Source organism: Sciurus carolinensis, chromosome 12 (assembly GCF_902686445.1).
Source record: "Sciurus carolinensis chromosome 12, mSciCar1.2, whole genome shotgun sequence".
Lineage (NCBI taxonomy): Eukaryota > Metazoa > Chordata > Mammalia > Rodentia > Sciuridae > Sciurus > Sciurus carolinensis.
Window position 1 is genome coordinate 31,246,102 of NC_062224.1, and position 16,962 is coordinate 31,263,063.

Below are 16,962 nucleotides of genomic sequence, written 5' to 3' on the forward strand. Positions count from 1 at the left end.
TTCTGTGAAATTCTCAAAGTCATTCACTCTCTGAGACACTTTCTTATAATTCTGTCTATGGGACATCATGCCCCATAATGTCTACTGAGTATACTAAGTCATTGTTTCTAGTTCCAATTCAGTCTCTCTTACCTCAGCTGATAGCCCCCCAGCCACACAGTCCCTTGGAACACAAACCTCAGAGGCAGTCATCTTGGCTGTCTCTTTTGCACCTTCATATCCATTGGCAGCCAAGTCTAGATATGCTAGACTCAAGAGGCTTTAACTAGTCCTTCTTGGGCCCAAATACTTGGAGACGGAGCTCACCTAGCTGACTGAAACCCCCTCTGTCCCTCAAGTGATACTTCTCCATCACTGACCTTCCTTGCACAGGTCACATTCAATTTCCTTTTCTTGTCCTCTCTTGCTTTCACTCTCATCTCTCAATCCTCTTTTCCCATGATTGCACCAGCTTCCTGATAGTCTCCCTGTTTCAATTCTCCCTTCAGTTACCCTGTCTAGCAGCCAGAATTAACTTTTCAAATAACACTTCAAGTGGCCAACAAATAGATGAAAAAAATGTTCAACATTTCTAGAAATTAGAGAAATGCAAATTCAAAGTATATTGAGATTCCATATCACTCTAGTCAGCACCACAATTATCAAGAATATAAGTAACAGTAAATGTTGGTGAGGATGTGGGAAAGAGGCACATTCATACCTTGCTGGTGGGAATGCAAATTGGTGCAACTAATGTGGAAAGCAGTATGGAGATTCCTCAGAAAACTTAGAATGGGACCACCATTTGACTTAGTTATTCCACACCTCAGTGTAAGCCCAAAGGACTTAAAATCAGCATAGTATAGTGACACGGTCACATCAATGTTTATAGCAGTTTTAGATAGGGTATGGAACCAACCTAGGTGCCCTTCAACAGATGAATGGATAAAGAAAATGTGGTATATATCCACAATGGAATATTAGTCAACCATAAGGAAGAATAAAATTATGGCATTTGCTGGTAAATGGATAGAACTCAAGACTATCATGCTAAGTGAAATAAGTCAATCCCAAAAAACCAAAAGTCAAATGTTCTTTCTGATATGTGAATGCTGACACACAATAAGGGGTTGGGGGAAGAATAGAAGTTCATTCGAGTAGACAAAGGGGAAGGAAAGGAAGGGAGGGGGTTGGGAACAGGAAAGACAGTAGAATGAGTGGGCTATTACTTTCCTATGTACACATGTGAATACATGACCAATGAAATTCCTCATCATTTACAACTGCAAGACTGGGGTCTTGATTAGAATAAGTTATACTCCATGTATGTATAATATGTCAAAGTACACTCTACTGTCATGTATATCTGAAATGAGCAAATAAAACATAAATATTACAGAAGATCCAATATAAAAAATAAAAATACAAGTCTTTCCCAATTTAAAAAATAAAACAACACTTTGATCTGGTCATCCTTAGAAGCAGTCTAAGAACCCCACCAGTGACAGGAAAAAAGGCCAAACTCAACCTGGTCTTCATTGCCCTGTACAAGTTGGTCTTCCTCTCCCTCATATCCCTCCCCTGCAGTTGGTTTCCAAGTCCTGCCATTTCAACCTCCAGTAAATAAACCTTAACCAGCTTTGGAAAGTCCCCTTCCAACCATGTGTTCCCCATCCACAAACCCTGAACTTCAGCCAGCACATGGCTCTGAGCATAGGTTGCTTTTACTAGACACTGAGCTTTGCTCTTATAGGAAGTCCTCCCAGTCGAGGACAATGTAACCTCTCTGACAATGTGACCTCCAGCTCTCAACAACCTCTCCATCATCTGAACCTGCCTAGCCCAGTTGTTTTGGGTCGGTTTGATGGGTTCATAAGTTGACTGAGTGTTTCTTGTCTCTCCACTCACCCCAGTCTGTCTTGGGATGCTAGGAGGGTTCTGATTCTGGGGACCATGGCCCCCAAGTCAGGCTCAGGGTAGAGCCAAGGCAGGACTAGTCATTTACTTATCCCTGTATTCATTCATCAAATATTTTCTTATGGCCATTAAGTGCCAGTTTCTGAGAATAAAGACACAAGATCTATTCTCATGGAACTTAATATTTTGATGAAAAGAGAGACAATACACACAGGTGATATGTTGATGAATGGAGAGATTTGGGTAGTTATAAAACCATATTGATGAGTCAGGAAAGGCCTATGTTTCCTTATCTACAAAATGAATAGTATCATTTATTTTGTTTGGAGACTTAATTAAGATATCATATGTAAGTCTTTGCAACTATCCTTGGCCCATAGCAAGCAATGAATAAACAATAAATAATCATTTATTATGATTTGACAATGCTTTTTCTAAGTCTGCTCTCCAGCAAAACAAATTATTTTACATCCCCTTTCTTTCTCTAGCAAAACTGCAGAACACCTGCTAAAAAACTGCTATGGAATGAGTTGTGTCTCCTGCTTTCCTGTTCATAAGTTAAAGTTCTAACCCTCACTCCAAGTAAATATGTTTGGAAATAAGACCTTTAGAGAGATAACTGAAGTTAAATGAATTCATGAAGGTGGGACCCTAATCCACTGGACTGGTGACCTTATCAGAAGAGGAAGAGGCACCAGCAAACAGAAGAAAGACTTCTCCTTGCTGTGAAGACCTGCAAAAAGATGACCATCTACATGACAGAAAAAGAGACTTTGCAGACACCAGTTCTGGCTTATTGATCTTGAAATTTTAGCCTCCAAAAGAGGAAGAAATAAAATCTGTTGTTTTAGCCAGCCAGTGTGCAAATGTATTTAATTATGGCAGCCCTAGGTGACTGATATAATAACATTATGAAATTTTATAATTTACATATTCAGTAACAGAGACACTAGCACTCCAAAAACAAAACAAAACAAACAAACAAACAAACAAAAAACAGTCTCTGTGTTATCCTTGGCTACCATTTGCCTGTTGTGTGAAAGTCTACCATGACAGGTCACAGCAGGGGAGTCATACACCTTTGCTAATGTTGTCCCCTGGACTCCCCTTGACTAATTTTTTCCTACAAAACTTCCAGGGATATACTGTTTTGAGGAGTACACTCTTACTTTCTTGTGCTTTTGGGTCCATCATAGCATGGGTGAGACTAAGAATTTGGTTGACTGAGTCACTGACCAGTGACTAACATGTCCCTCGAGTCCCTTAAGAGCTCCATAGTAGTACCTAGACTTCTGACCCTTTCCTGGTCTTAGGACACTCAAAGCTCTCCCTCTGGTTTCTTTTGTTCCCTTTTCTTCTGAGTCCCTCCAGCACCCCCTACTCCAGAGCATTTTTACACCAAGGCTTGCTTTTTATAACCGTGTCTACAACAACCATTCACAAATGGAACCATCCTAACTGCAGGTATAGGACTAACAGGAAGATTAGGGTTCTGGGGAGGTGAGGCCAGCATTTGAAAAAACTCTTGGATGATAAAATCCGATTTGATTTCTACATATTTTGACTCTAAATGAACTGTATAAAGAAACGTACTTATGCAGAATAATCGTGCAAATACAGAGCAATTTTTTTTTAAGGTGCCGCATTTGGGACTCTACACCTGATACGTCCTGACTTAGCCCACAACCAGACCCCAGAGGAGGGTTACAAGGGTCTGAACCTAGTCCCTGGGTCCCAGAGCCTTCTGGGTTCTTGCCTGACCCTCCAGCGCGGCCTCCGCCCCCTCCCCGTCCTTTCCTTCCTAGCCCAGCACCTGGCCTCAGCCTCCCAGGTCAGGTCAGGAGACTGGCGCCCCCAGCCAGACCCGGACCCTTTTAAAGCTTGGCGTGTGCTGATGGGCACAGCAAGCCAGGCGGCTGGGATAGCTGCTATGGAGCTCCCCGGAGCAGCCGAAGGCCAGGCAGCCCCACCGTTGCCTCCGCGGCTCCCCGTCGCCCCCGTGCTTCCAGATGGTCGGGCAGGCACCCGGGCTAGTGCGCCCGCCAGCCAACGTACTGCACCCACTTCTGCTCTCCGCTCTCTACCTGGCCAGCAGACCCGCGCCTGCCCGCCAGCACCTGCCAACTACCCTCGGATTGGATGTAGGTCCCTGAACGAGGGCTGCCGTGTGAAGCTGTCCGGGACCATCATGTACACCGAGGTGCTGGCGCTGCACCCCGAGGAGCCCTGCCTCTAAAACTGCCTTTCCTGGCAGTACAACGCGGGCCAGGGGGACCTCTTCTACCCACCTGAGGTTGAGATGCTGTGTGACGACGCGCGGGGCAGCATGATGGAGGTGCCAGAAGACTCCAGGCTCAACCTCACCTGCCTGGCTACTTCTGTCACTTCCACAATGTGATCCAGGAGTCCTCCTATTTCTTCTTACTCTGGTGAGGCCAGAACCTTTGTCGCCACCACCTCCTCTGCCTATTTGCCTGACTTGATGGGTTAGGGTTTCCTGCAGCCAAATGGGGAACTTCCAGGGCTCCTGCCTTAGGGCCTTCTTCTAGGCTTCTTTTTTCTCTCCTCCTCTCAAACTTCTCTGAAAAGATTCTGGTACCCCCTGACTAAGGCCCTTTAAAAAACTCAGACAATTTCAGTGCTAAGGTACATAGGGCAGTGTATCAGGCACAGGGTCAAAGTGCTCTCCAATAGTCCATTTGACTCATCTTTTAAACTGGCTTCAAGTGGGAGTGGATTGGGATGGGCAGAAAAGCTGTCTTTTCATTCAGTCTGTCATTGGGATCCACACTCTGCCCTTTTGCCTAACTGATACTTGAGCCAGTTATTTCCCAAGAACCTCCACAATTTCACTTGCATAAAGTGAGTAGCAAAACTGGTTGCTACTAAAACACAGCAATACCTGCAGAGCACCACAGACAGAGAAGTTGCCTAACCAATGTTAATTCTCTCCCCTCAAGTCCCTTCCACCTACTTCAATTAGGAATGCAACTCTGGGGTCATTTCATGGTCTCCCATTAGCTACTTGGTTATTTATAGCAAAAGTTTGAGGGGAGGACCTGTTGGGTTTCAGACCCTGGATCAGGATGATTTGAAGAGTATAGAGGTGGAGACTGCAGATAGTTTTCACTGATTCTAGACCACCTAACCTATCCTATGGTCTTTGACAGTTCATGAAATTAACCTGTGGTCAGGATGGAATGCTCTGCCCAAGAGGTCAGTCAAGTCTTATTGACTATGAATTCTACTGAAATTTGAAATGCAGAACAGCAGATGAAACCCTAAATCCATTGGTTAACCACAGTTGAATTATGAGTGATATAGAACATCTGAGAGAAACATCCAAATGAAACCTACCCTGTACTTCAAGAGAGAGAGTGAATTAATCCAAAGTTGTCTTGATCAGTGATAGTTCCAGTCTTCCCAGTCACTAAGGTGCCACTAAGGATAGTTGGAATGACTCTGCCTGGGGTTGTTCATTCATTTTTCAACTCCCATTCTTTCTCAGAAAGAAAACAGTTCCACAGAGGGGGCATTCACAAACTTTGAGTCTTTATGTTTGTGATCACTGTTGCAAACAAAACTTTCAGGTCAAGGCCAAATGTGTTAGAGGTGACTGGCCTGGGGATGTCTGGATTGAAAGGCAATAAGGAAGCATTTCTGTTATTTTTCTTTTTTTGCTGGTTTTGCTCAACTATTATTATTACTTATTTTGTTTTACTTTTTGATACTGGTGATTGAACTCAGGGGCACTTTACCACTGACCCACATCCCCAGCCCTTTTTATTTTTTGACACAGGGTCTCACTGAGTTGCTAACAGCATCATTAAGTTGCTGAGACTGGCTATTAATTTGTGATCCTTCTGCCTCAGACTCCTGAATCACTGGAATTATAGGCATGCTCCCCAATGCACCCAGCTCAACTATTATTTTTTAATACCACAAAGCAAGATGTAGAGCACCTTTGTTTCCTTGGACTGGCATGCCTGTATCCAGCATAGGCCCCAAAGATAGGTGGTTAGGGAAGCTTGCCAAAGGGAAACTGGATAGAGGAGGAAGGGCTGCTTGTGCATCTCACCAGACATGGCACTGTGGGCCTGAGTAAACATATGTCAGGTCAATGACATATGTCTTAATTCATGCCAGACATTACTGGGAGCTGGACATGTAAAAGAGTAAGACACGATTTATTATTTTTTGCCAAATGGCTCAATAAGTGACCTCTTGTATCCATTTCTTGGTCCAAATTTCTCAGACTCATGGCAAAGGAGGAAAGAAAGTCATTCAGACTGATGAGTGGAGGAAAAGCCCCACTGAAGAACAGCTTGAGTGTGCCCTTGGGAAGGCGAGTATGGAAAACTGCACTGGCCAGCTGGTAGCTTGTCACTGCTATCTGATGCCATTGTAAGATTGATGGTAAGAGCAGCTGGAGGAAGAGAGGCCATGGACTGCTGGCCACTGATTCTCAACCTGGGGTGGTTCTCCTGCCCCTGCATCTTGTGATAGCACATTTGGCACTGTCTACAGATATGTTTGGTTGTCAAACTAGGGGTGGGAGATGTTACTGGAATCCAGTGACCAGAGATGCTGCTCAGTATCCTACAGTATATAACACAGCCCCCCCACACACAAAAATATTCCAGCCCAGTGTCAATAGTAATGAGGTTGAGAACCCTTCCCTGATCAGGTTACTTTCAGTCCAACAAGTCAATACTTGTTCTTCTTCTCTGGATGATTGGGATTTTAGTAAGATAAATAATCTCTTGGCTTCCGTTTTCCTAGTTGTGAGTCTGGAGAATTTCAGGGTTTTTTTTTTGCTGTAAAATCCAACTCTTGGACCTCTTGAGATTCACATATTTCAGTTTGTAGAACTAGTGAGCCACATTCAAGGATCCTTGAGTAGAGGACCCTGGAGGAGAGCTTGTTCAAAGCTAGATTGGTGAGGCTTCCTCTTTTTGAACACCACCTAAGGACCCACTCACCCTTATTCCTCTTCCAGTCAAGTAGTGGCTGATTTGGCAGAGATGTTATTAATGTTTAATATGTTAAATACAAGAATACAAACTTATTTTGAATTTGATATCTACTTACTGGTCCACCTTCTCATTAACAGCACAATTTCATAAGTATTATTTTGTATCAGGAAAGCCAGCTAAGCATTTAACATGGGTTATCTAATTAAATAATTCTCAAAGTAACATATAAGCAAGATACTGTGTCACTCTACTTAGGAAACCAGAGTTAATAAGTGGCCTGAGTTGATGCTGGAAGCTAGGATCTGAACTCACAGTCTGATTTCAGGACTTGCACTCTTAAGAATGTCTATGATTTATTTTCTGTTGGCTGTTTGGACTTAAGCCAATATTTTTTTCTGTTACCCCCCACACTTTTTTTATTTTGAATTGCATTGAAAAATATATTATTGAGGATACTAAGGAAAACAGGTTAAACCAGGAAAAAATATCTACGACCTCTGAATATAATTGAAGGACCCTGATGAATGGCATGAAAGTTGATGGTGATCTTTTTGGAGCTGGAAAAATGTTTCTACCTCTGGCAAAAAATGAGACATTTTCACAGTCAAATCTGTTTCTTGCCCTAGTGAATAGTGAGTTGGGGTACTTTGTTCGAGTTTTGACTTGGGTCAATCCTTGTCCAGATGTGTTTGGAGTTGTCTGGGAAACACATCTTTAGAGTGGCACAAAAGCTAGAAATTATTTGGAAATTGCTAGCTTCATAATCTTTGTTCTGATTTTCTGAACTGCCTTTTACCCTCAGAAGTAAAGTAAGATTCAAGATAAATGTAAAGTTCGTATTAAAATTTGATTTGACCACAAGTATTCATTTTAAAGAACGACACTTTGAAAAAATATTACAGTTCAAAATACTAGTACACTAAACGATAGGTTTTAAGTAGAAACAGCACTCTTTATTTTGAGTTGCAGCAGCTGCTAGTCCCCACAAGTTAACAAACACTTGCTAAGCACCTAGGTTAGGGGCCTTCCGGTGATGAAGGACTGAAAGGCCTTGTCTTGTACAAGGCTTAATTTTAAGTGAGTTGAGCATGTAGACAAGAAGGCTGGGAATGAGCACATGGTGGGGAAACATTAAACTTGAAAGATAGGTGGAATTCAGAGAAGCAATAGAGGACCTTTAGCCAGAAAAACTAATAGGCAACAATTCAAGAATTCAGTGTTTGGTTTCTAGCCTTATTTTCCTTCTGCTTTTCCTCCTTTACTGGCTTTTCCCCCAGGAGCTTGTTTCTCATCCTGTTCACTGTCAAAAGTAGAGTCTAGTGTAGCTAGTCTGAGGTTAAAGAGTGAGTTCTTAGTTTGTGCTTGGATTTCACAGGTGGTCATTAGAAGTCATGTGGTTTGTGATGGCTGGTGGTTGTCATTGTTAGATAATCATCTCTACTTTTTTCGCATGTAATAAAGTCATTTCAGGTCATGAAGAAGGTTGTTGGCCACCTTATCCCCTTTATGGAAGAAGAAAGAGAAGAAAGCAGAGTGCTTAATTGCACTGTAGAAGAAGAGGCTAGTCATTTTTTTTCAGGCCTCTGGGCCCGTTAAGCAGTGGTCCTGGGAGATTCTTGTTGGGGTCGGGTGGGGCCCTAAGCAGGCAGGCTGGCTTGCTCTTTTTATCACTGAAGATGAAGTAGAGAAATGATCTAACATCTGTCTCTTTCTTTACCAAGCTTCAGGATAACTTAGGATTTTCCTTTGAATGAGTTTTATGAAATTTTTAATATAGATGTAATATTTCAATCAAGACAAAATCCTTCATTAACTGGTATTTACAAAGTTCCTACTTTGTGCCAATTTCTGTGCTAACCCTGCAGATATGAAGACCTGCTCCTGTTTTTTAGATAGTGGGCTAATGCTTGTTTATGGATAATTCTTCTTGAAAAAATAAATATTTTCTCTCTACTAGTAGTGTCCTTGACACCACTACTGAATTCAGTTCAGTTTTTGCTGATTGCAGCCCCAGAGTAAATCATTAAGGCTTTTAAATTTGCTTAGCTCCCAGTGAAGCTCAGACAGCTTCAGCCCTTGAGAATTTTAATTCTTATATCGATCCAGCTTAGACAGACATAGTGTTCATAAAAATGCCCCTTGCCTTGCTTACCTTTCCTTGCTTTTCCCCTGAAGGGTAGGAGATGTGCTGGCAGTGTACATAATGATCATGTTAAAGAAGTAGAAAGATACTCTGAACACCTTCTGTGCTGGTCCAATGTTATTTTTATGTTCTGAGGAAACATTGTAGCTAACACTCCTCTTTTCTTCCCCCTCATTTAACTGTTGACAGTAGACATTTGTCAGACAGCTCTTGGGGGTGAAGGATGTGATCTTCAGCTGTGGTACTATTTTGTTTGAACTTTAGTTGCTCCTTGAGAGGTTGCAGTGCAGCATCTTGGTTGAAGTTTTTGTGCTGACCCACTAGATGGGCTCTATTGAACTCCTTAGAGTACTCTACTTATCAAGTGTGTGATTTGAGTCTCAAACTCACCTTTGAGGGGGTTATATTAATTCCTTTCTGTTTTGGAACCTACCTGGCTCTCAACTAGGTTGTCTGCTCTGAGTAACAACAGCCATGGTGTACTTTCAGAACCCTTATCAAGGCACCATTGTGCTAGCCACCATAAAGTGTGACATGCATGACATAGGCAAGAACACAGTTGGAATGGTCCTTGACTGCAATAATTTCAGCTAAACTTAGACCTCGCTTCTTCATCCCTTTGCTGTTTAAGAATGGAAGTGTTTCAACAGGGTAATTATTGATGGAGGAGGGCAGGGTAGTAGATGTTAGAAGTTATTTATAATTTATTTTTTGTCTTCTGTGTTTTCAAATTGTCTACAGTGAACACAGCTTTTCAACTGAAATAAGTTAGCAATTATCTATTATGTGTTCAGTAAGGACAAAAAAAGAAAAAAAGCTATTCAGGCAGGTGGAGGCAGCCAAGAGGCTTCTTGTAAATTGGCATTATAATGTAGACTCTTGAGAACCAGAACATGGGTTTCCCCATGGCCAACAGCAATCAGCATTACAAAACAGCTACCTTTCATCACATACCTGCTCATTTAGTACCTAACAATTCCCTATGTAGCAGTTAACTTCAAGGACTGTTAGTAGTGAGAACACTGAGGTTTACAAGGCTCAAGATTGCCACACATACAAGTCAGAGTCCTGCAGGCAGAACCACTCTGATAGCTTATGTACACTCAGCTTTCTTATCTTCAAGTGCGGATAACAAAACTTGACTTCATAATTATGCCTCAAGCATGTTTTCTTTATAAAAGTAAATAAAATTATAAAGAATTTTGACAAGAAACACAAAGTCACATAAAGTCATAAATATGAATATGTGTTCACACACACAAGCACTTGGAATAAGTTTGTTTTTATAAAACACTCCCAAACACAGACTGAGGTGTGATTCTCCACTTGGCAACCTAAGAGCTTACTGTCCCACCACAGACATGAAATAGCCCAATAGCCCATGTGATTCAGCTCATTTGAATTTTTGAATCTGCACTGGATGCTCAAGTACAAGCAAGCACCTGGGTCTCCATGAATCTGCACAGGCCACAAAGACTGAACCCTGGAGAGTAGATACAACCTGACAGTCAACTTACTTCTTGGGGAGCTTCATTTTATTCACCTTTTCCTCAGTGTGTTCATCAGATACACCCACATGATATCCCAGCACCAACAAAGTTCTCCAAAACCAAAGCAGAGATGAGCAGCATGTACCTTCTTGAGACATCAAGCCTAATGGCTGTGAAGGGGATAGTGATCAACCCTCAAAACACAGTAGAAGTTGGTTGTTTTAAAGCTAAATGAAATTTTTTTTTATTTTCAAGTTTTTACTTTTCAATAAGGGTTAAGACACTGAAAATTGAATTGGTACACAAAGGAATAACAGGAAAGTCTCTCCCCAGCACCTTCTGTCTAGTGCCTTTCCCTTCCCCAGGGACACCAACTGCTGCCAGTTTTTGTACACCTGCTGGGTGTCTGTGCACACTAAAGAAAAGTGTACATATGTGTGTGCACGTGTGCCATTAATGAAGTTTCTGCCTTCTACACAAATGGGTGTATACAGAGGTATTTATAATTTTCTCTTTTGACTTTATAATACAACTTTCCATTCACTATTGTTTCACATAAACCTGTTTCTTAATCTCCCTGAAGTATTCCATAAGTTGGAACTGTCAAAATGTTTTTAACCTATTTTCTTTCCACTGTCTTCTAGGCAATCTTCAGTCTTCAGCTATTATAAGCAATGCTCAATGAACAACCTCTGACACTTAATACATATACCATATTCCATCTGTCTACCTGTATATGTACCTACCTACCATCAAGAAATTCAAGTATGTGGAGGTCTGTTATTCATCTGGTTATACATCTGCATGGATGGATCCATGGAGAGATGGATAGAGCAATAGATATCCAAATATGTTTTCTAAATAAAGGTTGTTTCATTTAAAAGGGAACTGTATGGGTAAAGAAACTGTGGTATATATACACAATGGAATATTTTTCAGCCATAAAGAAAAATAATATAATGGCATTTTGCAGATAAATGGATGGAATTGGAGAATATCATGCTAAGTGAATAAACCAATCCCAAAAAACCAAAGGCCGAATGTTTTCCCCAATAAGTGGATCATGATATATAATGGGGTTGGGAGGCTTGGGGGTAAGTGAAGTGAAGGAACTTTAGATTATATAGAGGAAAATGAGAGGGGGGAGGGAGAGGAGGTATGAAAGATGGTAGAATGAGACAGACATCATTACCCTATGTATATGTATGATTACATGAATGGTGTGAATCTACATTGTGTACAACCATAGAAATGAAAAGTTGTACCCCATTTGTGTACAGTGAATCAAAATGTAGTCTATAAAAATTTTAAAAATAAAATTAAAAGGGGACTGTAAACAGAAAAGAAGTGGGGATTAAAAGTAGACTAGAAGGGGCTGGGGCTGGGGCTCAGTGGTAGAGCCCTTGGCATAGCATGCATGAGGCCTTGGTCCAATCCTCAGCACCACATAAAAATAAAATAAAGGTATTGCATCCACCTACAACTAAAAATATATATTTAGAAAAAGGGGGGTTAGAAGCCATGAGTGAGGGAAAAGAGAATCTAGCTGACTCCTAGACACCTGGTTTGTTCTGGGGCACCTGAAAGCAGAAGAGAAGGAAACTCAAAGAAGCCTGAGATAGAAAAGGATAAAAGAAATCAAAAGTTGGGAAGTATTTGTAATTTGTGATCCAGCAGTCATCTGGGGTAATGTGAAGGGGGACACCCTGTTAGGACTCACAGCGTAACTGTGCTTTTGAGTCCCTGCTGTGGATGCCTGCCTTGGACACCAGGTGCTAATGATGCCTCTGTGCGGGTTCATCAGTGTAACAAAGGCACCTCTGTGGATGATGGAGCCCTGCAGGGCATGGGGGAATCCCTACTTCCATCTCCATTTCTGCTGGGAATGTAAAGCTGCACTAAAAAAATTAAAGTCAAAAATAATCATGGTTTCTGCCTCCATGAAGGTGCGAGTCTCACAGGAAAGGCAAATATCAAATCACCTTGACAAGAAGATTATGAATTGTAGTGAGAGCTATAAAAATTCCTTTAAATGCTCTAAGAATGGGCAGGAAGTGGTGGGAAAATCCTTGCCAAGGAATTGACATTTGAGTATAAGCAGGGAAGAGGCTGTTTGAGTATTAAACAGTGAACATTCTAGGGAAAGGTAAGAGAACAGACAAGGCAGCAAAAAGTGAACTCATTGGAAGGAAGAAATCATAGGGTCTGAAACACGTGGAAAAAGGCAAGAGAGGGCAAGGCACACAGACAGAAGGCCCTGCAGCTCCTCTGAGGATATGGGATTCAAGAATAATGAGAAGCCACTGAATGGCTTTAGGCAACCCATGTGTGGATGCACATGTGTTCATGTGTGTAAAGGTGGGATTCCATGTGCAAAGTGTAGAGAGAGGGTGGCAGGACAAGTTGGGAGACTGGGTAGTCTGGGTAACAGTCAATGATGGTGTGCATGGTGGTGGTGGTGGAGGACAGGCTGGAGCTGCACTTGGAGGCACTGATGGGATGGACACAGGGTTAAGACAAAAGGAGGTTTCCAGGATAACTCCAGGTTCCTAGCTGTGCAACCAGATAAATTGTCAGGAGCACAGTTGCCAAAGAAGCTTCAGGTGATGTTACTTTATGCTGCACTGAGGAACTTGTCACCTGAGGGCTAGGATACACACTGTCTCCCCTCAAAGTAGGTGTCTAGGTTAAGGATCACCACTGTGTGATCACTTTGAACACCTGTGTGGTAATTAAATCAAGGTGTGATAAGAACACCTGCAGAGAGTTTGCTGGAGAAGAATAAAGGACTCAGGATGGAACATAAAGATTCACAACATTCAGGACTGGGAAGACTGCTACCAGCAAGAGACCAAAAAGAAAAAAGAGTTACAGAAGAGGGAACTGAGGGAGGATTACCTGTCCTTTAGACAAAAATGGTGCCTAGCCCTTACCTACTGTCTCTCTCCCTCTGCATGACTCTTCTCTACTATCTTGTGCCCCTCATTTCTCCCTCTCCTGCCTCCAACATATGTGCCAATGTCCAACAAATGATGCTGAAGAAAAAAAAATACTTAGGAGAAAAATCAGCACCACCTGTATAGCAAAGCAAGCACTCTCTGAAGTTTCTGTTTGCTTGCTTTACAGTATATCATAGAGGGATTAACAACTTTGTTCATTGAATCCTGAGAAGTGACATCTATCTGTTAACTTCCCAAGAAACATTCAACAAAATCATGTTGTTTGTTGGTTAAACACTATTATAATATTAATTTCCAAACCATGACTTATTTATTCATAGATTAAAACCTGGAATTTGTATAATATTATATCAACTGAACATGAAAATAGACACTAGAACTTGATCCACACCATCCACTCAGGGACATCTGGCTGCACACTCCAGTGACCTGTGCTATTCCCAAAGAAGTGTCAGAACTCCTTAGTGCTATACCAGATGCAGGTGACCTTTCAGTTCTGAAGTTATTCATCTTCCAAGATTTACATGGGAGAAAACCATAGAAAAAGCATCACTTTTTTTTTTTTTTTTTTTTTTTTTTACATTAAATCATGCCTCCATCCAAAGCAAGGGACATGCTGGAAAAATTTCCTGCTTACTTGATATTTGTCACTTCTCAGGATTCAATGAACAAAGTTGTTTATTCCTTCATGATATACTGTAAAGTCAGCAAACAGAAGCCAGATAGTGCTTGCTCTGCTAGACAGGTGGTGCTGAAGTGTTCATCAGAATGCTGTCATTGAGCCCCCACGTCATGCCAGAAAATATACATTATTATCACCACTGAACAAGGAGAACAAAGACTAAGATCTACAAACTTCAGTCACTTCAGGAAGATTGCCTTGGTGGAGCAAGTCCTTGACCCCAGGCCCCCACAGTGCCAGAGACTGTTCTCTCATCTTCTCTGCACCCTACTTCATCTGTGTACTGGAAATGGACACAGTTTGCAAATTTGGGAGAAGGAGGGGATTTATCCCTCTAATTTGATTTTTGAAGAAACAGGTAAAATGAGTTCATCACTAAACCATATAAATAAACACATGTAACTATAAGAAACATCAGCAAAGAAATGTTAAGAATTAACTCATGAAAAGGGGTGCTACCATGCACCATAGGGAGTGACACCAGAGTTCAAGCATCTAATGATTAATCAAACCATCCTCCAGTAGCTGTCAGGAATGAAAGTGGATTATTCACAGCAGGCAGGGCTCAGCATACTACATGCAAGTATGGTTTCTACACTCTAGGGTTTAGTCTTTGCAATAGATGCCCTAGCTGTCAATCACTAAAATGACAGGGATGTAGTTCAGAGTTAACCAAATTATGTTGTAAAAGATGGGGAAATCATGAGCACCCACGAATTACTAAGCTAAATGTACAAACCTTGTGCTATGACTCAAGGAAAGGTAGGACATGTTAAATACAAAAGTCCAGTGTTGAGACACAATGCATTCCTCATACAGGCAAACCCTGTCATATGTCCTCTTTAGTATGATATTATGTGATTTTTGCATATTCCTTCTCCTTTTAAGTGTCTACTAGAAAGTGGGTACACCTGTAATCCCTGCTACCCAGAGGCTGAGGAAAGAGGATAGATAGCAAGCATGGTATGAGAGGGTGGCATTGTAGGGTTCAACCACTGTGTTCAACACTTTGGGGGGCGGGCACAACACTGAACACGTTCTTGATCCTGTGCAGGTACTATTCACGGATTTTGCTGATGAGCGTACCCATCCCAGACCCAGTTCCCCCCATCCAGGAAGTGGGTCAGTTGGAAATCTCGCAGTCAGTCCTATCTCTCTGCCTCCTTCCTCACAACATCCAGCACAGAGTCCACAAGCTCCACGCCTTTTAGGGTAGTGCCCCTTGGCCCAGCTGTTCTCAACACTACTCCGACCAAAAACAAAGTTATGTGACCTGAAGATCTGCCCAAAGAGACATGAGCAGACTGAGTCCATGGTGGCGGGTTCCAGGTCCACAAGCATAGGGCGGGGTATGCAATTGCCATCGGTGGCCTTGCAGTACAGCTGGATGCACTCCAACTGCAGATCACTGTCAGCGTGGTACATACTGGTAGGATTGATGCCATCCTTGTCTCTGATCACCTCCCAGAATTTGACACCTATCTTGTTGCCACACTCCCCAGTCTGCAGGTGCATGATCTCCCCCGTGGCGGTGGCTGCATGGGAAGTAAATCGAACTGAAGTGCGAAAGAGCAGATGCACAGTGCGTCTTGAATAAGACTTTATGTGTTGATAAAATTTGCTTATTCACATGTTCTCCTTTTCTTATTGTTTTTTGGTGGAGTTCTCTTTTCTTTTTTGTCTCTCTTTTTTTTTTTTTTTTTTGAACAGGAAATCGAACCCAAGGCTTAATGAATTCCAGGCAAGGGCTTTCCGTCTAAGCTACAACACAGTCCATTCATTCATATGTTGATTAACTGGTATGAATGACTCTACTACAAATATTCAAAAAAAACCTGACCAATAGCATTAGTACGTTTCCACGCACTAATTAGCATAAATTTGGACCGATATCATTGGTTCTTCTTTCAAACCTTAATTAGCATAAGTTTGGACCAATGGCAGTGATCCAAGAGCTATATAAATCCTTAGCCTAGCTCTCTGACGGAGCAAACATGTTACATTTTGGCATGCGGCAAAATTAGTTCTTCCAGTGAGGGGAAAAAAGAAAACGATAGGGAGCTGCTGAGGTCTGCTGCCTTGCTTGAAGGCATCAGGAACGGCGGGAGGGGACAGCTATAGAGGCCTGCAGCTTCCTCGGATCCCCCATCAGCCAGCGGAAGCAGTGAACCTAGTTGCTTCGCAGAACTCCAAAACAAAGGTATTGTTATCTAATGATAATTCGAAGTTTTTTGAATGTCTCAGTTGTAATTCCTGTTAGCTAATACCGTAGGTCTTAATATTTTTTGCCCAAATCAATAGGTCTGACACAGTCTTTTCTGACACTCGACACCTAATATTCTGTCAGTGTTGAAGAGTTTGCATTTTAATTCCCTTTAGTGTCCAGTGCCCTCTGTGATTTCCACTCAGGGCTTTCATGCTAGAAGCTGATATGGCATCATGTGACAGCTCATACGTAGGGTCTGGAAACCAAGGGCCTAGAGACCAAGAGCTGAGCAGCCCTTGAGTGTGTTGTCAGGGTCCCTGAGCTTGTTTCCTGCCTGGCGGTGCATTCCTGACATGTCTCCTGTGCCAGGCATGAAGAACTGGCAGTACAGGCTGTCCTCAGTAGGTGAAGGTGACAGCACATGAGATCAGGCTGAGAGAGAGGGTGGAAACAAAATTGGGGAAGATGTTTTAGGGTAAAAATTATGCTGTAATTTTATTTTTAGTATCACTGGCAGATTAGTTAGTACTTTTTTTCAAGAGGTAGAGACAGTATTATTTCTTTAAAAAATTAAGTTTTATATTCTATATCTCATAAATATTTTAGAAA

The 16,962-nt window shown here is 41.9% G+C and overlaps 1 protein-coding gene and 2 pseudogenes across 3 annotated transcripts in view; 2 read left to right on the top strand and 1 right to left on the bottom strand.

Moving 5' to 3' along the window:
* Positions 1-2,671, top strand: part of LOC124962355 (eyes absent homolog 1-like) — a 51,024-nt gene extending 48,353 nt beyond the window's left edge. For all 3 annotated transcript variants that reach the window (XM_047521659.1, XM_047521658.1, XM_047521660.1), the window contains one exon: positions 2,385-2,671. In XM_047521659.1, coding sequence (XP_047377615.1) covers positions 2,385-2,407 — 23 coding nt within the window. In that variant the 3' untranslated portion in view covers positions 2,408-2,671. The remainder of the gene's footprint in view (positions 1-2,384) is intronic.
* LOC124962348 (soluble calcium-activated nucleotidase 1-like) overlaps positions 1-16,962 on the top strand; it is a 914,602-nt pseudogene that overhangs the window by 678,639 nt on the left and 219,001 nt on the right.
* LOC124961180 (tubulin beta-4B chain-like) lies at positions 8,334-16,158 on the bottom strand (annotated as a pseudogene).